At 41.5% G+C, this 22,262-nt stretch overlaps 2 protein-coding genes across 2 annotated transcripts in view; one reads left to right on the top strand and one right to left on the bottom strand.

Annotated features, from left to right (window-relative positions):
* PLOD3 (procollagen-lysine,2-oxoglutarate 5-dioxygenase 3) overlaps window positions 1–22,262 on the bottom strand; it is a 179,230-nt gene that overhangs the window by 64,300 nt on the left and 92,668 nt on the right. The gene's annotated exons all lie outside the window — the stretch shown is intronic.
* Window positions 2,195–13,318, top strand: ZNHIT1 (zinc finger HIT-type containing 1). Its single transcript, XM_070729793.1, has 5 exons — window positions 2,195–2,423; window positions 6,792–6,962; window positions 9,490–9,569; window positions 11,404–11,573; window positions 13,138–13,318. The coding sequence occupies exons 1-5, from the start codon at window positions 2,402–2,404 to the stop codon at window positions 13,157–13,159; spliced, it is 465 nt and encodes a 154-aa protein (XP_070585894.1). The 5' UTR covers window positions 2,195–2,401; the 3' UTR covers window positions 13,160–13,318.

Below are 22,262 nucleotides of genomic sequence, written 5' to 3'. Positions count from 1 at the left end.
TCGTCTTACGAACAACTCGTGATACGAACCCGGGGTTCAGAACAATTTTGCCTCTTCTTACGAACTTTTTTCGAGTTACGAACCGGCGTTCGGAGACTGCTGGGAAGCGGCGCGGCTGTTTTAAAAGGCTCTGCCGGCCTGGGGGGCTTGCCAGCACCCCCCCCCGAACCCCGAACTTTTGCCAAACTTCCGGGTTCGGGGGGGTGCTGGGAAGCCCCCCAGCCCGGCTGTCACCTTTTAAAACACCCGCGCGGCTTCCCAGCAGTCGCCGAAAGCCGTTTTTTTTGCGGTGTTTTTTTTTGGTTGCACGGATTAATTGACTTTACATTGTTTCCTATGGGAAACAATGTTTCGTCTTACGAACCTTTCGTCTTACGAACCTCCTCCTTGCACCAATTAAGTTCGTATCATGAGGTATTACTGTATCTAACTTGGCATTAATATAAGTAAAATAATGTCCTAAATTTAGAACTATCTTTCCTTCCATTTTTTTCCTTCCACTGTTTTGTGTGCCTGGTGTTCATGTTTATGTGCAATGCACACTGCACATGCTCGGAAGAATGACTCCTATAGAATTTGTATTATCACCACAATTCTAAATGCTGGAAACAATTTCAGAGGCTGTGAAAGGAAGCCGTTTAAATGTTACTCAACTTTGGAAATTTTCAAACAGATGAACTTCAACTTTCAGAATTGCCCAGCCAGCATGCTGAACCGATTGAAGTCAAACTACACAACTTTGTGGACTTCAACTCCCAGAATTCCTCAGCTAGCCATATTGGTGAAAATATTTACTGACCCTTCACATCCTGCACATAAACTGTTTCAACTCCTACCCTCAAAACGTCACTACAGAGCACTGCACACCAAGACAACTAGACAAAAGAGCAGTTTTTCCCGAATGCCATCACTCTACTAAACAAACAATTCCCTCAACACTGTCAAACTTTTTATTAGTTTTTTCTCTCATCATTCCTATCATCCTTTTCCTCCCACTTAGGACTCTATGACTGTAACTTGTTGTTTGTATCAAAATATTGTTATTAATATTGTTTCTTCATTGCTTATTTGACCCCTATGACAATCGTTAAGTGTTGTACCACATGATTCTTGACAAATGTATATTTTTCTTTTATGTACACTGAGAGCATATGCACCAAGACAAATTCCTTGTGTGTCCAATCACACTTGGCCAATAAAGAATTCTATTCTATTCTATTCTATTGGCTGAGGAATTCTGGAAGTTGAAGTTCCCAAGTCTTTAAGTCCTCAAATTTGGACTTCCCTGACCTAAATACAGATGGTCCTAGATGCATAGCAGTTCACTTAGTGACTGTCCAAAGTTACAACACCACTGAAAAAAGTAATTTATGTCCGTTTTTCAGAGTTCAGAATCTTTGAAACATCCCCTGTGATCATTAGATCAAACACAGCTGCTTAGCAACTGGTTTGTATTTATGACTTTTGCTTGGTCCTGAGGTCATCTGATCCCCTTTTGCCATTTTCTGAGGAGCAAAGTCAACGGGGACACCAGATTCGCTTAACAACTGAATTACTTAAACCAGAGGTAGTCAAAGTTGGCTCTTCTATGATATATGAACTTCAACTCCCAGAATTCCTGAGCTAGCATGATTGACTCAGGAATTCTGGGAGTTGAAGTCCACAAGTCATAAAAGAACCAACTTTGACTACCCCTGACTTAAACAATCAGATTAAGGAGCGTGCATAAGCGCACCATTGTGCCTACCAACCCTATCCTACTGTCCAATTGCCTAATTTACCTGTACCTACTTTGCTAATATTTATAGGTTTACAATACCAATACCTACTATCTTGTACCATTATCCATTGCAGTGATTCACGTCCCGACTCTGGTTAAGAAAGGTCGTCAAATGGGGCAAAACTAATTTTAACAAACGTCTCACTTTAACAACAGACAGGTAGGACACGATTGTAATTGCAAGTCGAGGACACTCCCCCCAAATCAAATAAAAATTAAAACGATTTGATTTAATTGGAGTACTGTACCTGTGATTTATTTCTAACTCGGCGGAGTATAGGACCCAGGGGAAACTCAATCCCGCATTCCCAGCGAGGGGTACGTCAAGACGCGTCTTAGTGGGCGTGCCCAGGCAGCGTAAGCGGAAGTCCGTACGCCTACAATTAACATTGCGTTCATTTGCAGGTTACAGCTAGACGGGGAGTTCTTAGATGTCCAGTAAATGTATACTTTACCTTGAGAACGCCAAAGCTTGATCGAGTTTGCTCTGTACCTCATCGTCACCTCCTGCGGTGCAAAAGTGTTTGCAAAGTTTGGAAAGCCGGAGTGGAGAGAAACGTGGCGAATTTATATACCAGAAATATCGGAGAACGCAACGCGGGCGCTTACCTGGCTGGCAGAATGGTGGAAAAGAAAATTTCAGGTATTTTGTCATGGAGGGGAAAAGGGGGGGCTTGTTGGATAGGTGCCAAAGGTGAGTAGGGCATTTATTTTTCTGCAAAGGGAAATAAAGAAAATATCTTTGGTGCAGCACAGCAGTTTACCTGTAAGAGAAAAAAATAAGCTCAGGGACCTGAAAATCATCTTCGGATGCCTTGTCCTGCCATAGAAGGGGGGCATTGTGACAACGTTATTCATAGATTAGATTTATGCAAGGAAGCATGGTAGGATTAAAGCAGAATATTTGTAGCTCAGGGTTGAAATGAGGAGTCTCTCTGAGCTTGTTTGCTTTTTGTTTGCTTGTTTGTAGACGTTTTGTTACTAATGATGTTTTGTAGAAAGTCTGCAAGAAAACAACCAAGTTCAGAAAGCACCAAAGAGCCCTCACTGGTGAATTCAACAATTATAAATTATAACTTGTGGCTTGTTTTATATTTACATAAAAGATTGAATCCGTTGTATTTATAGAAAGTTTATAAAGGCATGACTGGGTTGATTAAGTGTCATGAGGCAGTGGCGCTCTCCCCCATACCTACTAGATTAGCTAAAATGTCTAAAAATATGCCTGGTGAATGTTCGAAATGTACTTTTAAAAAATGGACACATTTTATCATGTGGATATGTGTCAAAGCAAACAAAAGGGACAAAATACACAGGTGGTTATAAAAGATGATAGGGAAACATATACATTATAAACCTGAATTGTGTAATGAAAGTAGTACGCAAAGCCATGTTACCCAGCACACACATTGTTTGGCAGAGAGGACTTGGATAAGGCCGACTCTGTGAGCCCTTACTGGCCGCAGCAAGGTATGAGGAAGGAGGCGGTCCCTTAAATAGTCTGGCCCTGAGCCATTTATGGCTTAAAAGGTAATAACCAACACCTTGAATTGCCTTCGGAGACTGACTGGCAACCAATGAAGATCGTGTAAAGATGAGTAATATGGGCATATCTTGGTACCCCTGTTATAGCACGCATCGCTGGATTTTGCAGCGGCTGAAGTCTCTGAACGCTTTTCAAGAGTAGCCCCATGTAGAGCGCATTCCAATAGTCAAGGCGAAAGATGATGAGGTTGTGAGTGACTGTGCGGAGTGCCTCCTGGTCAAGGTAGGACTGCAACTGGTAGACAAGAGGAACTTGCGCAAAAGCTCCCTTAGCCACAGCGGAGAGATGTTGTTCTAACCTGAGATCTGGATCTATGAGGACACCAAAGTTGCAAACCCTATCTGAGGGGGGGGAATTACTTCCCCCCCCCCGGACCAAAGATGGACAGATAGAATCGTCTTTAGGAGGAAGGACTCATAGCCAGTCAGTCTTGTCTGGGTTGAGTGTTAACCTATTAACCCCCATCCAGAGCCTTACAGCTTCAAGACATCAGCATATCACTTCCACCGCTTCAGTGAACTGACATGGGGTGTCGTCAGCGTATTGTTGGTAACTCACCCCATGTCATTGGATGATCTCGCCAAGTGGTTTCATGTAGATATTAAATAGGAGAGGAGAGAGGACTGACCCCTGAGGCACCCCACAGAGGAGGAGCCTAGGAGTCGACCTCTGTCCTCCCAATAACACTGACTTCAATCGGCCAGAGAGAGAGGAGGAGAACCGCCACAAAACAGTGCCTCCCAACCCCTCCAGCGGTCGCAGAAGGATACCATGGTCAATGGCATCGAAAACCGCTGAGAGGTCAAGAAGCACCAGAATAGAGGAATGTCCCCTATCCTGGGCCTTGCATGTCCTCAGATATTGCTTGGTGTACCACCTATGACACACATGCCTTAGGTTAGCCATCATGGCCCTTAACCAAAATTAAACATGCCACATTGTGAGATTGTTGAGAAGCGGACAACAGATGTCGGGCTCTGTATTGAGTGAGGATGAAGGTGGGGTTGGGCGTGGAATTTAAGGGGTGGGATAGAAATCTATTTATTTATTTATTTATTTATTTATTTATTTATTTTTATTTTGTCCAATACACAATGAGGGTTTTAGTGGGTATATATCAATATACACATAGTAAAATACATGATGAAGGTTATAGAGGAGATACTCATAGTAAAATATATCTAAGAAATAATAGAAAAGAAGATATAGGAATAGAATATATCAATGAAAGAATAGAAGAAGAGATATAGGAATAGAGGAAAGGTATAGGAGATATAGGAGAGCAATAGGACAGGGGACGGAAGGCACTCTAGTGCACTTGTACTCGCCCCTTACTGACCTCTTAGGAATCTGGATAGGTCAACCGTAGATAATCTAAGGGTAAAGTGTTGGGGGTTTGGGGATGACACTATGGAGTCCGGTAATGAGTTCCACGCTTAGAGAACTCGGTTACTGAAGTCATATTTTTTACAGTCAAGTTTGGAGCGGTTAATATTAAGTTTAAATCTGTTGTGTGCTCTTGTGTTGTTGTGGTTGAAGCTGAAGTAGTCGCCGACAGGCAGGACGTTGCAGCATATGATCTTGTGGGCAATACTTAGATCTTGTTTAAGGCATCTTAGTTCTAAACTTTCTAGGCCCGGGATTGAAAGTCTAGTCTCATAGGGTATACTCATAGGGAGTACTCATCCTTAATGTTTATTTATTTATTTTATTTATTATTTAGACTTGTATGCCGCCCCTCTCCGCGAACTCGGGGCGGCTCACAACAAAAAATATAAACAATCGTACAAATCCAAATAAATTCAATAAATTTAAGTATTTAAAATAGTTTTAAAAAGAACCCCACTATATTAACAAGCACACACACAAACATACCATACATAAATTGTACGTGGCCGGGGGAGGTGTTTCAGTTCCCCCATGCCTGACGACAAAGGTGGGTTTTAAGAGCTTTATGGAAGGCAGGGAGAGTAGGGGCAGTTCTAATCTCCGGGGGGAGTTGGTTCCAGAGGGCCGGGGCCGCCACAGAGAAGGCTCTTCCCCTGGGGCCCGCCAACCGACATTGTTTAGTTGACGGGACCCGGAGAAGGCCCACTCTGTGGGACCTAATCGGTCGCTGGGATGTTGCTACCAATCGTGAAAAACAGGCATACGAACTGATGGCAATTCAGCCATTTTACTGCCAAATGTTGGCAGAATGATCTCAGATGCTTTGGGAGAGATGCATGTGGCCTTAAGGCAAGATCTGGGCATTGTATAGCTCCCTGGGTCACATCAGGCCTTTTGGCTGCCCCTATCTGGCCAACATGAAGTCAATCAGAAATTAGAAATCAAATGTAAGTAAGTGTATGAGCTGATTGGTTCGGTCCTCCACATCAATCCCTATTTTTCATGTGATCCCCACCCCCCACTGGGAAATGAAAACTGAAATCCTGCCTTGCGTTTTACCTACAGTCTATTGAACCCTCGTTTTATGTTACATCTTTCGCGCTATCTAGTGACGTCTCCAAGTTTTTTCAAGCCCTGCGTGTCTAAACTGATTTCCGGTGGGAAAAACCGGAAGTCACTCAAGATACAGCTTTCTGCTGCTATATGGCAACTGCCTAATAGGGCTAATCAGCCTCCCTTATGCTAGATTATTCACAATTCAAAGTGTTGGTTATGACCTATAAAGCCCTTCATGGCACTGGACCAGAATATCTTCGGGACCGCCTCCTGCCGCACGAATCCCAGCGACCGGTTAAGGTCCCACAGAGTCGGCCTTCTTCGGGTCCCGTCGACTAAACAATGTCGTCTGGCGGGACCCAGGGGAAGAGCCTTCTCTGTGGGGGCCCCGACCCTCTGGTACCAGATCCCCCCTGAGATTAGGATTGCCCCCACCCTCCCTGTCTTTTGTAAACTCCTTAAGACCCACCTCTGCCGTCAGGCATGGGGGAACTAAAACATCTCCCCCTTGCCCATGTTGTTTTGCCGTTTCATTGATTGACTGTGTGCCTGTTTTTTTATATATATTGGGATTGTTTTATGAAACTACTAATTTTAAATTGTAATTAGATTGGTGGGCATTGGATTTGTTATTATGTACTGTTTTTTTGTTTGTTTCTTTTTATTATTGTTGTGAGCCGCCCCGAGTTTGCGGAGAGGGGCGGCATATAAATCCAATAAATCTAATCTAATCTAGGACAGGGGTAGGCAAAGTTGGCTCTTTAATGACATGTGGACTTCAACTCCCAGAATTCCTGAGCTCAGGAATTCTGGGAGTTGATGTCCACAAGTCATAGAAGAACCAACTTTGCCTGCCCTGGATGAAGGTAATTGGAGCATGTGCTTATTAGGAGATTGGAAGCGTCTTTTGCCAGCTGCAAGGCTGCCCCATTGATGGATACTAGTTGTTCTTCTTAATGGCCACATGGTTGACTCAATCGGGCTTGGCTTCAGCCTCTTCCCATCGTTCTTCTTTCTCAGCAAGGTCCCAGGACCCCAGCCAGAGGCGTATTTTAGACCGGGCCACCCGCCAACGCCGTCTCAACCGCCAGTTAGACGCCCTGGAGAATGACAATTTCCAGGATGACCCTCATGCCAATATGCCACAGCTGGTGAAGCGATTGCCTCAGTTTGATGATGATGCCGAAACAGGTGAGCTGTTGGGTGTTCCTTGGATTTCGTTTTCTTGAATTTCAGTTTTCTTTGATTTCATTTTCACTCAAGTTAACGTTCCCTTTTTTTCACTCTCTTGAGTTCTCTTTCCCCGATTTCACTTTCCTTCAATTTTACTTTCTGTGATTTAATTCTCAAATAATTTCACATTCCCTTGATTTTACTTTCTCTCAATTCCAATTTCCTTTGATTTTATTTATTTATTTACTTACTTACTTATTTATTTATTGGATTTGTATGCCGCCCCTCTCTGCAGACTCGGGGCGGCTAACAACAGTAATAAAACAGTATATAACAATAATCCAATACTAAAAACAGTTAAAAACCCATTATATAAAAACCAATCATACATACAGACCTATCATGCATAAAATTTTAAAGGCCTAGGGGGAAAGTGTATCTCAGTTCCCCCATGCCTGGCGGCAGAGGTGGGTTTTAAGCAGCTTACGGAAGGCAAGGAGGGTGGGGGCAAATCTTTATATTGAGGTTTTCTTAAGTTTGCTCTCTTTTGAGCTCACTTTACCGATTTAATTTTCCCTATTTCACTTTTCTTCAATTTCACTTTCCCTCCATTTCATTTTTCTTTGATTTCATTTTCACTCAATTTAAATTTTCCTTTGACTTCACTGTTTTGAGTTAATGTTCCCCTGTTTCGCTTTCCTTCAGTTTCCCTGATTTAATTCCCATATCGTTTCACTTTCTCTTGATTTGACTTTCTCTCAATTTCAGTTTTCTTTTATTTCATTTTCACCTTCCCTTCATTTTGCAATCTTTTGAGTTCACTTTCCCTGATTCCACTTTCCTTCAATTTCACTTTCCCTGATTTAATTCTAATATTATTTCACTTTCCCTCAATTTCATTTTTCTTGGATTTCACCCTCCCTTAGCTTTATTATTTGACTTCTTTCTTGGCCAATAGATGAGTTTGTCATCTTTTGGTTTATTCGTCTGAGCACTTGCCTACATACTGTATATGTCTCTCTGTAAATACAATATACCAGAATATACACTAACATTTGCATATATATAAGTAGAGCTGTGTCTTCAAGGGGGTAAAAAAAATCAAGATGGTGACTACAAACAAGCCATTATAGTCCTTTCTCTTAGAAACATAGAAGTCTGATGGCAGAAAAAGACCTCATGGTCCATCTAGTCTGCCCTTATACTATTTTCTGTATTTTATCTTAGGATGGATCTATGTTTATCCCAGGCATGTTTAAATTCAGTTATTGTGGATTTATCTACCACGTCTGCTGGAAGTTTGTTCCAAGCATCTACTACTCTTTCAATAAAATAATATTTTCTCATGTTGCTTTTGATCTTTCCCCCAACTAACTTCAGACTGTGTCCCCTTGTTCTTGTGTTCACTTTCCTATTAAAAACACTTCCCTCCTGGACCTTATTTAACCCTTTAATATATTTAAATGTTTCGATCCTGTCCATTTTCCTTCTGTCCTCCAGACTATACAGATTGAGTTCATGAAGTCTTTCCTGATACGTTTTATGCTTAAGACCTTCCACCATTCTTGTAGCCCGTCTTTGGACCCGTTCAATTTTGTCAATATCTTTTTGTAGGTGAGGTCTCCAGAACTGAACACAGTATTCCAAATGTGGTCTCACCAGCATTCTATATAGCGGGATCATAATCTCCCTCTTCCTGCTTGTTATACCTCTAGCTTTGCAGCCAAGCAGCCTACTTGCTTTCCCTACCGCCTGACTGCACTGTTCACCCATTTTGAGACTGTCAGAAATCACTACCCCTAAAAGTCTCTTTTTATCTGTTGATTTCCCCCCCCATCATCTCTCTGAGCATCCCTCGTTAGATAGGTTCCTTGGTTTGTATGTGAGGAGAATGTATTTTGTGTTTGGATATGTACATTGTAATTAGGGATTTTGTGTGTGCCAGTTTGATTTTTGAGACATACAAGTCCCTATTGTAATAGTCGGAGGCAGGAGTCGGCAATCAAGTCTTTATTAGAATTCAACACAACAGAAAACAGATGAGAACCAAGCCATAACAAGTGCCGGTGTTTACATACTTACTCTGGCTGAGGTAACAACCAATTGGGTGAGAGAGCTTTGCTGCCCTAGCACCCGACGAACGAACTAGCCAATCACAACAACCTGTAATACTAAGCCTTCCTTTGCTTAGTCTCTGGGCAGGACATAATACCTATGTTGGCAGCAAAGAATTAATGTTTGATTGGACACTGGGATGGATCCTCATCTCCCTCAGTTTCATAGGAAAACTTTTTTCACTTCCTTCATTTCTCTTCTGAAATTTGGCAGTGTGTTCTGGCCACCCCCACACCAGGATTGCCATTTTGTGACAGCTCCCACAAAACACAACGTTTGCCTAGAAAGAGCAGGGCACCCTATCCTAAATTAACAAAATCCCACCTTCATAATTGTTGTTTCTGTTGCCACAAAGTTTATTGAGGCTAAAAGGCATTTATCTTCTTTAATTTGTGTTTTTTTCCTTTTCTTCTTTGTTCTTTATTTGCAGGGAAAAAGAAGAAAAAAACCCGCGGAGACCATTTCAAGCTGCGGTTCCGTAAAAATTTCCAGGCATTGCTGGAAGAACAGGTCTATATCTCCTTTTCTCTTTTTCCTAACAAAAAAATTGGGGAGGGATCTCTGTTCTTGATTTTTCTTATTATAAAGTTCTGGAGCTCTGGAGACCTCACCTACAAAAAGATATTGACAAAATTGAACAGGTCCAAAGATGGGCTACAAGAATGGTGGAAGGTCTTAAGCATAAAACGTAGCAAGAAAGACTTAATGAACTCAATCTATATAGTCTGGAGGACAGAAGGAAAGGGGGAAACATGATCGAAACATTTAAATATGTTAAAGGGTTACATAAGGTCCAGGAGGAAAGTGAATACAAGAATAAGGGGACACAATCTGAAGTTAGTTGGGGGAAAGATCAAAAGCAACGTGAGAAAATATTATTTTACTGAAAGAGTGGTAGATCCTTGGAAAAAAACTTCCAGCAGACGTGGTTGGTAAATCCACAGTAACTGAATTTAAACATGCCTGGGATAAACATATATCCATTGTAAGATGAAATACAGGAAATAGTATAAGAGCAGACTAGATGGACCATGAGGTCTTTTTCTGCCGTAAGTCTTCTATGTTTCTTCTATGTTTCTATAATGTTGTTTATTTCAGTACAGATAATCCTCATTTAGCGATTATACAAAGTTAAGTACATAGATATGCCTTCAAGTCAGCTTAAAAAAAAACCAACCTCCTGATGACTGTCTAGGCAAATTTGTGCAGGTTTCATGGCAAGTGGTTTGTCCTTACCTCCTTTCTAGGGCTGAAAGAGAGTGACTGGCCCAAGGTCACTCATCTGATTTTGGAGCTTAAACATATAAAGAATGGTTGCAGGAATTCAGGGGTGAAATTCTCTAAAGGCTGCTACAGTTCACTTTACGCGCGCATGTTTGCTGTGCGCACATGTTCTCCACAAGCATTACTGTGCAGCGCTGAAAAAGGAGCCTTTTGAAGCCATCAGAGTCTGCAAAGGTAAATAGAACAGCAATGGCCATGCAATTAGATTAGCTAGAAAGCAAGAAATTCTGCTTTCTAGATAATCTAGATGGTTCGGCACAGCTGATCATCAGATATACTAGTACAGTAGTACCTCTAGATACGAGCTGCTCTAAATGCGAGTATTTCAAGATACGAGCCACGAGGGGAGAGACATTTCTGTTCTAGTCCCGAGCTCAAATTCGGGATACGAGCCGAGCGTCCACTAGGTGGCGCAAGAATCCTTGCTTTTGGTTATCTTGGAGGGGAAAAACAACGTCTAAAAGTTATTTGTTCCAGATACGAGTTGCCTCGACATACAAGCTCCCTTCTGGAACGAATTATGCTCGTATCTAGGGGTACTACTGTACAGCTGAACTGGCAGCATTTTTTACTACAGGTTCAGGTGAACCAGTCCAAACCGGTAGCATTTCACCCCTGCAGGAATCAGGTACGTGTAGTTTAATGAAAATAAGGACTAGGCGTGACATGATAGCAGTGTTCCAATATCTAAGAGACTGCAACAAAGATGAGGAGGTCAATCTTTTTTCCAAAGCACCGGAAGGCAGGGCAAGGAGCAATGGATGAAAACTAATCAAGGAGAGAACTAATCAAGCTAGAACTAAGGAAAAAATTCCCCAAAGAACAATTAACCAGTGGAACAAGTAGGCTCCAAAAGTTGTGAGTGCTCTATCATTGGAGGCTTTTAAGAAGAGACCGAACAACAGTTTGTCTGAAGTGGTATAAGAGGTCCTGCTTATGCAGGGGCTTAGACTGCAAAACCTCCGAGATATCTTGCAATTCTTATTCTGTTAGATTGTTCTGTATCCATGGTGGTAAGATTCCAACCAAAAAGTTTCTTTCTCTTTTCAACTTCCAGCAGAACCTCAATACAAGCGAAGGGCCCAACTACCTGACAGCATGTGCGCCCGCTTCCAATTTGCCACAGCGTCATTTCTGCACAGTGTGTGGCTTCCCATCAAATTACACGTGTGTTTCTTGTGGTGCCCGCTATTGCTGTGTCAAATGTTTGGGAACGCATCACGAAACCCGGTACGTGCATCCTAGCCCTCACCTCGATACCTGGTGAGATTTGGCATTGTTTCTAGGCCAAGAGTGTCATACTGGTTTTCTTTGAGGGCCAGATCAGCATTGTAGTTTATTTATTTATTTATTTATTGGATTTGTATGCCGCCCCTCTCCATGGACTCGGGGCGGCTAACAACAGTGACAAAAAACAGAATGTAAAAATCCAATACTACAACAGCTAAAAACCCTTGTTATAAAACCAATCATACATACAAACATACCATGCATAAATTGTAGAAGCCTAGGGGGGAAGATTATCTTAATTCCCCCATGCCTGACGGCAGAGGTGGGTTTTGAGGAGCTTACGAAAGGCAAGGGGGGCTATTCTAATCTCTTGGGGAGAGTTGGTTCCGGAGGCTCGGGGCCACCACAGAGAAGGCTCTTCCCCTGGGCCCCGCCAACCGACATTGTTTAGTTGACGGGACCCGGAGAAGGCCCACTCTGTGGGACCTAACTGGTCACTGGGATTCATGCGGCATAAGGCGATCCCTGAGATAATCTGGCCCGGTGCCATGAAGGGCGTTATAGGTCATAACCAACTCTTTGAATTGTGACCGGAAACTGATCGGCAACCAATGCAGACTGCGGAGTGTTGGCGTGATATGGGCATATTTAGGGAAGCCCATGATCGCTCTCGCAGCTGCATTCTGCACGATCTGAAGTTTCCGAACACTTTTCAGAGGTAGCCCCATGTAGAGAGCGTTACAGTAGTTGAGCCTCGAGGTGATGAGGGCATGAGTGACTGAGTGATGAGGGCATGAGTTCTTCACGGGCTGGGTGGTGGGGAGAGGGAGACAGGACACATGGCACTTTGCCGGCCAAAACGGGATGCAGGAGGACTTGCACAGCACGTTTTTGGCCTGGACAGTCTCCTGCAACACTTGCTGGACAAAACAGGATGCAGGGGGACCCCTGATGGCCTCCTGCAGCACATTTTGGCTCATTTTGGCTGCCAGAGGCACCGCAGGCTGGTTTTTTGCTAATTCCAGGCGAGCCAGATTTAAGCACCTTGCAGCCAGATACAGCCCACGTGTCTTGAGTTTGACACCCCTGTTTTAGGCAAACAGTCAGGATCTGTTAATGAAAACAATTGATTCCTATCAACTCTAATTGCTGAGGCCCACATAATTGGGGAACCTGCCGGCAATCATAGGTGTGCGCTGCCCAGCAGGTAAACCTGAAGCCTGGGGACAGGGGAAAACAGCCCAATAGTCCAACCAAAAGTTTGGAAACAAACTTCCGTTTGGCCCTTTGCCCCATTTTTCACCACCTCGAGGATTCAGGGACATTTGGAATGTAAAATGTTTATGAAACTTTGAAAAAATGGTCTGCTTTGTGTTCAGAACAGGCCTTCTCAATTATTAATTTATTTATTTATTGGATTTGTATGCCACCTCTCTCTGTTAAAGCTGTTTTGTTTGGTCTTTTGCCTTCCTGCTGCGTGGAAAGGTGGACTGACTGACAGATGGAGAGATAGACAGCCTCATCTTTTAGGCACCTACTAAAACTGTGTTTTCCCTTCTTTCAGGTGCTTGAAATGGACAGTTTGAGTTACGCCATGAAGATTTATAAATATTATGTTATAAAGAAGTCTTTTTCAGACCACCAGGTTGCCTCCCTCAAGGGACAAACAGATTCTCCCTGCCTCAAAGAGGTATCAACTGGACTGTAATTTGTGTTTGAGTAATAAAATGTTTTTGCGTTTTGTAGTCAGTTTTCTTTCTTCCTAATCATATCGAGCTATTTTTTCCCCTTGTAACTTGGCTTCCTTCCTTAGTTTTCCATTTTCTGTGGGAAAATGACCTTAAAGTCTTTATGCCAGGGGGGGTCAAACTCAAATTGCAGGGTTGGGGGTTTTTTTTAGTACTGTGAATGCGCACGCCAGAACACGCATGCAAGTTCCTGAGCGAACTAGCAGTAGCAGAATCCGCTTCTGACTCAGTCTTAAAGCACCAATAATTCTCCTGACTCATTCTCACTGCATCAGTAGTCTTACAGCAGCTGGTCAGCTATTAAATTAACATTACCCTGACATAAAGACTCATAGCCTGAGCACAATTAATGTGAGGCAAAGGTTTCATCTGCCCAGTTGTGTCCAACTCTAGTGGGTGTTGCCCATCTTCTTTTCTTAGCCAAGGAACTATCATTGTCCGAAGACTCGTCTGTGTACATGTTATCAGAATGACCTGTTCCCTTCTCACCAAAGTGGTACCTATTTATTTACTTGCACTTGCATGCTAGATTGGTAAGAAGTGAGGCAAGAACGGGAACTCACCCGTCATGAGGTGCTTGGGTCTTGAACAATCAACTTTCCAACATCTTAAAACCTAATTTACAGCTTTACAAGGGTTCTCCATTGAACGGCAAGAGTCTGAATTGAACATCTTGGTTTGCATTTCTCTTGTTTTCTTTTGATTCCCCAGGGAAGCAGGACTGGGACAACTACATCTGCATTGCAAAAATCCAGACGGTCGGTTAAAATGTTAAATTTCTCTAAAGCTCTTGGCTTCCATTGGATACCCTATATATTCTGGCATGCCCTTGCACATTTGCTAAGTGATTTCATATTTAAATCAACTTTACTCCGCCATTTGGTTTGTTTTCCTTCATAACCCTGAAGGGATGATCACTTGAACAGAGTGAGAGGTCCCCGAAGACGCCTTCCAGGGCGCATACCCGTCATGGCAGAGTTGCTGGAAAAAATGTGTAGAGGCCCAAGGACAGTACTTTGAAGAATTTTAAGTGTTTGTGCAAATCTGTTCCATAAATTACTTTTAAAAAATAATAACTGCATTACTTTTGGAACGCACCCTGTATACTCCAAAAAATACTGTAAGTTGGAGAAGACTCCCATCCAAGCTTCTAAAAGAGACAGAATGGATGACAAGGGTTCGAGAACTGGGCTCAACAGGACAGATTTATACCTTTCCACAAATGATGCTTTGCTCACCATAATAATCATAGTAAGTTTGTGTTAACATTTCAACAGAACTTCAATTGTCTATGGATATTCTCAATCATCTAGATCTGTGATGGTGAACCTATAGCACACGTGCCACAGGTGGCACATGGAGCCATATTGCAGGGCGCACGAGACATTGCCCTATGTCAGCTCCAGCGCACACGCACACACTGGCCAGATGATTTTTGGCCTTGGGGAAGCTTCCCTGAAGCCCCAGAGTACAAAAAACCACCCAACAAGCAAACTGGAAATTCAGAAAATGAACTTCTGGTTTGCCCATTGGGCACTTTTTTGCACTCAGGGGTTTCAGGAAGCTTCCCTGAACCTTCGAGTGCAAAAAACAGCACAATGGGCAAACCCGAAGCCCATTTTTCCAAAATTCTGTATTTTGTATGCACAGAGGCAGCCTGGGAAGGTGCGTGCGCACAGCATGGGGAAGGGAGGGAAAGGCTTTGGGCACATGCATGCATGCTAGCACACCCACATCCTTTTGGCATGCGAACCAAAAAAAAGATTTGCCACCACTGAACTAGATCAGAGTTGTCCCAAATATGTTTTTTGAAAAGGCATCTGGACTTTCTTGGGTTGTTGTTGTTTTCTTTGAAAATGTTTCATTTCTCATCCAAGAAACTTCTTCCATTCTGAACCAAAGAAGGTTCTTGGACAAGAAGCAAAACAATTTCAAATAAAAACTCAAGAAAGTCGACTAGCCTTTTGGAGAAAGTACTTTAGGGTGCTTTCGGTACTTCAAGTGTGTGTATATTGGGAATTTTGCCTATTCTAGTAGGAAATATGTGGAGTTCAGATCCAAATGAATGGAAAATCAATAAGCTGTGGAAAGTTTCTCCAAACAGTAACTCATTTTGTGTCAAGTTGAGCCAGAGATAAAGTGAAATCCATTATGAATCTTCAAACTTTGATTCTGTACTATTTCATTTCCAGAATTAAAATGTGTTGAATGTTCATCTCTTGATTTTTTTTTAAATTGGAGCATCCTTTTCTAAGAGCTAATATACAATAAAGGACAGGAAATAAATATTTTTCTGTTAAACTTTCTCGTTTGCGTGAAGGACCAAGGAATAAGAGGAACTTCTGGCCTTCCATTCTCTGGACATCCTGAATCTTTATGGCATCATGCTCCTCCCAGTATAACTTGGCAACTTCTGGAAGTAAGTCTTCTGAACTAGAAATGGTTTGAAGGTACCCTGCAGATATTTGCAGATGTTTGGGAGACAAATATCCTCTGAAACACCAAGGACCAGTTTGGGGCCATAAAGTTTCTTTCAACACCCCCCCCCCCCCCCCAACATCTGACAGGTCTCTTAAGAACAGTGCAGTTTACAGGTGGATCACCATGGTTCTGGAAGTACAACAGAATGTTGAATTGTTCTCTGGAATGTTTCATTCTTGAATCACTGAGTCTTGCATATCTGTGCTAGAGACCACACACAGCTTATCTTCCCACCACAAAGAGGCACTCCTTTGCCCTGCATATTCAACTGGAGATGCTTTTATCCAAAGATACCCACACCTGTATGAATCAGATGATCATTTAATTATTTTGGAGGTTCCTTGATTCAGTAAGTTGTTGATCCATGTCTACTTTCTTTTCAGGCTCTCTTATCTTGAGGAGCGCGCAACCCATGGCATCTGAGTACCCATGGCACCATTCATTCCAATTAATTGGCCATTGGGACATTATGTTGAATTAGCCTTTGTGTTGCTGCAATATAGAATTGTTATCCCTATTCCAAAGTACATCATCCTGGGTCTTTGCTTCTGATACGAATTTTTAAAAAGCGACACCAAATTTTATCTGTCAAATATAAAGTAAGATGGAGATGGGGTATCAAGAGTTGTGCTGCTTGTATCCAGACATAGCTTTAACTTGAGATTCAATTGTCATGCCCCATCTCATGCCAGCTAACTGGGTTATCACTATGGTCATGGGAATCCCCTCTCATGCTAGCTAACTGGATATCACTATTGTGACAATTATCTAGTACTACCTGTGTTTATTTTCTATTGCCTGGACATATTTAGATTACCTTGCTTGAAGGGCAGTTGCTAATTTTTCTGAGATATTTTGGTCCTTGTGGCTATCCTTTGGAGGTAGCTGTTGATTAGAACATAAGAGCCATGTTGAATCAGGCCAAAGCCTGATCAAAAATGCCCCCTCCCGAACCATGGTGCAGGAAGATGACTATGCCATGCCTATCATAGCCACATCCATCCAGCAACCGGGTAGAGAACCCCTTGCTAAAATTTTTGAAGCCTACCCCTACTTCTGCATTGCTCTTTGGTTCAGGTTAGCAGAGTATCTGATGTTTCTTCATATAATCTAAGGAGCAACGGAAATGATGTTATTAAAAATTGAAGAAAGTATTTGCTTTGAAGGGACGAACAGGAAAAGTTTATTAACAAAGATTATAACAGCAGTTTTCTGTAATTGTCTCATATAACACCAGCTGGATTGTTGTCTGATGTAAAGTCATAGAAGCCTTTGGTTCTTCTGCCCTAGCCCTAACTCTGATTATAGAATTATGTTAATCAATAACTGCCTGCCTGCTTGTCTATCTGTCTATCTGATAAATAAATTATAGACAGATAAATTAGGGATGGCTATGGGAGAGAGATGAGAAATGATAAATTAGATAGAAAGATGTATGGACAGTTAGATAGATAATCTATATATTTGTCTATGCCTGCCTGTCTACCTACCTACCTACCTACCTACCTACCATCTATTTATCTATTTACCCAACCCCCATCTATAGATATATAACAGATATATATATAATAGATACCCATCTATTTACCCAACCATCATCTATCATCTCTCTCTGTCTATCTGACTGTCTATCTCTGTCTGTTTGTCTGTCTGTCTGTCTTATCTATCTAATGCTGCCTATCTCACAAATGTGACTCACAATGGCAATGGTTGATGATCCTAGAAGATTAATAAGATACACCATGAATTCTTGCTGTTTTACTAGAAATCCTTACCACATTTCTTCAGAACCTAGATAACTTTTTCCTCCATCTCACAATTATATGAATTCAGAGGGGAAAAAAGGGCAAAAGGGACCCACTCAAAACTGATATGTAGCCTGTTTGAGAGAAATCTACTCAAAATGAATGAATGATGACACGGTTTTCCATATTGAAAGGCATGGGTACTTAAGATGGTATTGTAAAATATAGTGAACCTAAAATTGGGTGTTGTGAGATTTTTTTTTTGTTTCCATTGAGGCTTGCATGTGTCACAGAAAAAATAATTTCCAAACATTTATTTGTTGTTCCCTAGCTGGCAGTTAACTTGACAAAAGTAGGAAAACAAGCATTATTGTATTAAGGATAGGAAAAAAGGAAGGAAAAAAAGAAGGGAGGGAGGGAGGGAGGGAGGGAAACATACTGGAAACATGGAGGATGATTGGAAAGATGATTTATTGATAAAGCAGAACCATACGTGATTCTGGCCAGCTGACAAAATGGAGTTGAGAGTGGGGGTGGGGAGAGTTATACCTTCTTTGAGCTTTGCACTTGAGCTTCCTGTTCCTGTGTAAGAACATATATTATATTGGCTGTTGTCAGATTCTATAGGGTCATATAGGGGTCATAGCTGACTCTATAGGCAAAAGAGGAAATGCAAATCCTTAGGTATTTGTTTGAGCTAATCTGATCAACCTTTTGTTGTTGTTGATGTTGCTTATTTGAGTTTCTGTCTTGACCCAGTCTTTCTGAATCTGCATTTCTAAAAATTGGGCTCCTCAGTTTTTGCTTGGGGAAGATAAACTGGGGCTGGTTTCTGAATGGACTGGCCCAAACCTCAATACGCACAAAATATCTGCTGGGGAGCATTAAGAAAGACTGAGTTTATTATTATTATTTATTAGATTTGTATGCCACCCTTCTCCGTAGACTCTCCATTTCTCCTTTAGGGAAATATAATATTCTTCCTTTTTCATATTTCCCAAAATATTTCATTATTCTGGGGGTGGGGTAGGTGCTTTCTACAGAAGGAAGGAAGGGAGGAAGGAAGGGAGGGAGGGAAGGAAGAGGATGGGAAGGAAGGATGGAAGAGAAGGAATAGGAGGAGGGAAAGAGGAAGAAATGAAAGAAGAAATGGAAAGGGAAGGGAAGGAGGGAGGGAGAAGAAAGGAAGGAGGGAGGGGAGGAAATAGGAAAGGAAGGAAGGAAATAAAGAAGGAAGGAGAGAGGAAAGGAAAGAAGAAAGAAAGAAAAATGAAAGAAGGAAGGAAGGATTGATGAAGTCAGGAAGAAAATGAGGGGAGGAAGGAAGGGTTGATGAAGTCAGGAAGAAAATGAAGGAGGAAGGAAGGAAAGAAAAAGGAGGAAAAGAGGGAGGGAAGGAAGGAAATTCAAGAGAAGAAAACAAAAGAAAAAGAATAAAAGTCACAAAATGCTTCACCTCACTTAAGAGATATAAACCACCTATCCTCACAACCACTATTCATTTCCTGATGCCAAACCTTAAATGTACCATACCACTTGTGTCCTCTGCAGCCAATTAAAAGAAAAGCCCCGCCCACGAAGCAATTTAAATTTCTAGGCCGAAGCCTACGGAGATGAACAGCAGCTCTAGAACTAGCTGGAGAAGAAACCGTTTTTCATACTGTGTAATTTACTCTTCCCTTGCTCAATCTTTCTGTTGAGTTGAGCTAAAAAAGATCCCATTTTTCTATTGTTTAGCACAGGGACCAGTCAGATCACTGGAAAGTCAAGGTGAGGAAAAATAATGGAGAATTAACCAGTATTGTAATAATGACAGTTGTGGTGGTCTTGTTTTTGGCACCACTTTTTAAAATCCCAGGCCTGGGAAGGCCCAAAAGCTTCTACTGAAATTTGAAATGGAAGAAGACTAAATGAAAGAGCTTTTGATTAAATGTGCTAAGATCATTGGTTACCATATTCAGGATCAATGGGAAAAATATTTATCTGTGTCCCACCTTTATTATTTTTGCAAATCACTTAAGACCATGAACAATATCCAATATCTTATTTTCCTAACAATAACAACCACCCTGTGAGGTGAATTGTACTGAGACAAACTGAACTGGTCCTCTTTCATGGCTAAATTAGGATTTGAACTCATTGCCAGCTTGTTTCATGGTTAAGGCAAGACTTGAACACTAGCTTCCCAACTTTCTAGCCTGATGCCTTCACCACTAGACCAAAATACGGCTGGAAAGACTGAAATTCACATTTAAGCTTTTAATTTAAAATTGAATTTTAACCAAATGGTGGAGCATTAGGATATGACAACAGAAAAAGAAACTTTCTGGAATGTAAAAAGCTACTTCAAATCTAAGTTGGAAATGTGTAAAAATATGAAAGGATCATTGATGTACTTTTGTGAAAAGGCCAGGAAAATCTGGGTTTCAAATCCACCCAGTGAGGTAAACTTTTTTTAAACAATTAATATGCAACTAAAAATCAGTCATTTTTTTCTTGCTGGTACAGTTGGACAGACAATTGGAAAAGATTTAAAAGTGATTGGTTTTGTGCACAGCAATGGCAGTTGGGTTTATTTATTTATTTGTAAAATTTATAAGCTGCCTCTCTTGCCATGCAATAGCTCTGACCAACTTACAATATATTATTATACTTGAAAGGTAAGGTTATGAGGTGAATAATAAAGTAAAGGCTTTGAAATACCCACAAGGAAGTGAATGGTTGTTAAAGATAAGACAATTCGTAGAGAGGACAAAATTGAACTGTTTGATTAAGGAAAAGACAGAAATTAAATGTATATTTATTAGTCATTGGAAACCCTTTATGGACTTTTTGCTGAAAAGGAAGGGGTGGTTGAAGTTGTCCTTGATGGGTTGGATGCTTAGAAAAAGTAGAAAATGGAAAGAAATGAGCCATGTTGTAACCTTGCAGAGAGGATAAAATATACAGTAAGAACACTTATAAAGGCTTATAAAGAAATTCAGAAATCACTTCTTTCTTTCTTTCTTTCTTTCATTTTGTTTTTTCCTTTCCTTCCTTCCTTTCTTCCTTCATCCCTCCCTCCCTCCTTCCTTATCACATTTGCTTTGCTTTACTTCTTACTAATGTATTTATTTGATACTCTTTTTACTTTGCAAAAAATAATTAAAAAATAAAATAGGGTTTGGGAGCAGGAGATAAGGACAGGGGTAATGACACCCCTCCACCTCCATCAAATTGTTGCTGGAAGGAATGATAATTAAGAGTCAGGAATAGGGCCCCCAGGTATATGAACATTATACATTATTACATTTGTTTTCAACCTGAATCAAGATTGACTCAGCCTTCCATCCCTCCGAGGTGGGTAAATGAGGACTCAAATTGTTGGGGGCAATATGCCAACTCTATAAACCGCTTAGAGAAGGCTGTAAAGGACTGTAAAGTGGTATATAAGTCTAAGTGCTATTGCTGTTGCTAATTTATCTTTAGGTCTTAACTGTACTTGCTTTTCTGGTATGCCTTATGTCTGAAATAAACAATTTAACTTGTTCTCCGGTGCGCTGATTGGAGTGTCCAAGCACGGGTTAAACCTCTTGTCTGTTAGCCAGGGACAGAGTAAGAAATATCCACCCACTCCTCTTCCACCCCCCCACCCCCCATTGAGCCAGTTGTTTTACTCCATCAAACCAAGAAGGATGCAAACAATATTTATCTATTCAGTTTAGACAACAGACATGAATTTACTTGGGCATTCAAGATTATAGGTTTTTATTAAGCTTTACATTTATCCAGAACTGGGTGTGTGATTGGGATTCCTCCCTGCCAGCCCGGGAATTTCATAGAGCAAGGAGAGAAGCAAGTTGTATGATTATTTCATTCACCTCCATATTCTGAGGTTTAGCTACAGTCTGTATTGAGTGTGGGTGTGCCTATCTGGGGTTCCGGCAGGGCCCGTTATTGTTTGAACTTTTGGCCAGCCTTGTGTCAGGATTCCTGCTCATCTGGCCTTATCTTCAAAGCGCAGACTTTGTATTTGCCTGGAGTGCTTGTCCAGCAGGACTCCTGTTGCTTGGCAAAGCTGTGGGTCAGTCTGATGATCAAGAATTTGAAATCCACCTGAATTGTGACTGCCTTATTTGAGGTGCTTGTCCAGCAAGCCTCCAAGGTTGCTTGCAAAGCTAATGAATCAGATCTCTCATTCACTGGATTTCTCGGTTCCCTTCTGTTTTTTCACTGATAATGAGGAAAGCTGCAGGAGTTCCTGTAGACAAGCCTCCTGAATGTAATGAAGGATTTGGTTCGGCAGCCCAACAAGACCAACACAGACTTCAGGGGATAATCAGAACTGCAGAAAAAGCAAGTGCTGCCAATCTGCCTTCCATTGAGGACCTATATACTGCATAAGTCAAAAAGGGGGCTGTAAAAATATTTACTGATTCTTCGCATCCTGGATATAAGCTATTCAACTCCTACCCTCAAAACGTCGCTACAGAGCACTGCACACCAAAACATCTAGACACAAGAACAGTTTTTTCCCCAAACACCATCACACTACTAAACAAACAATTCCCTCAACACTGTCAAACTGTTTACTAAGTCTGCACTTCTATTTCTACTAGTTTCTTCTCATCATTCCTATCCTCCTTTTCCTCCCACTTAGGACTGTATGACCGTAACTATGCTAAGATTTTTATTATATTGATTGTTTCTTCATTGCTTATCATCAAGTGTTGTAC

The sequence above is a fragment of the Erythrolamprus reginae genome, chromosome Z (genome assembly GCF_031021105.1).
Source record: "Erythrolamprus reginae isolate rEryReg1 chromosome Z, rEryReg1.hap1, whole genome shotgun sequence".
In the NCBI taxonomy this organism is placed as follows: domain Eukaryota; kingdom Metazoa; phylum Chordata; class Lepidosauria; order Squamata; family Dipsadidae; genus Erythrolamprus; species Erythrolamprus reginae.
This window is presented reverse-complemented; position numbering and strand designations above follow the sequence as displayed.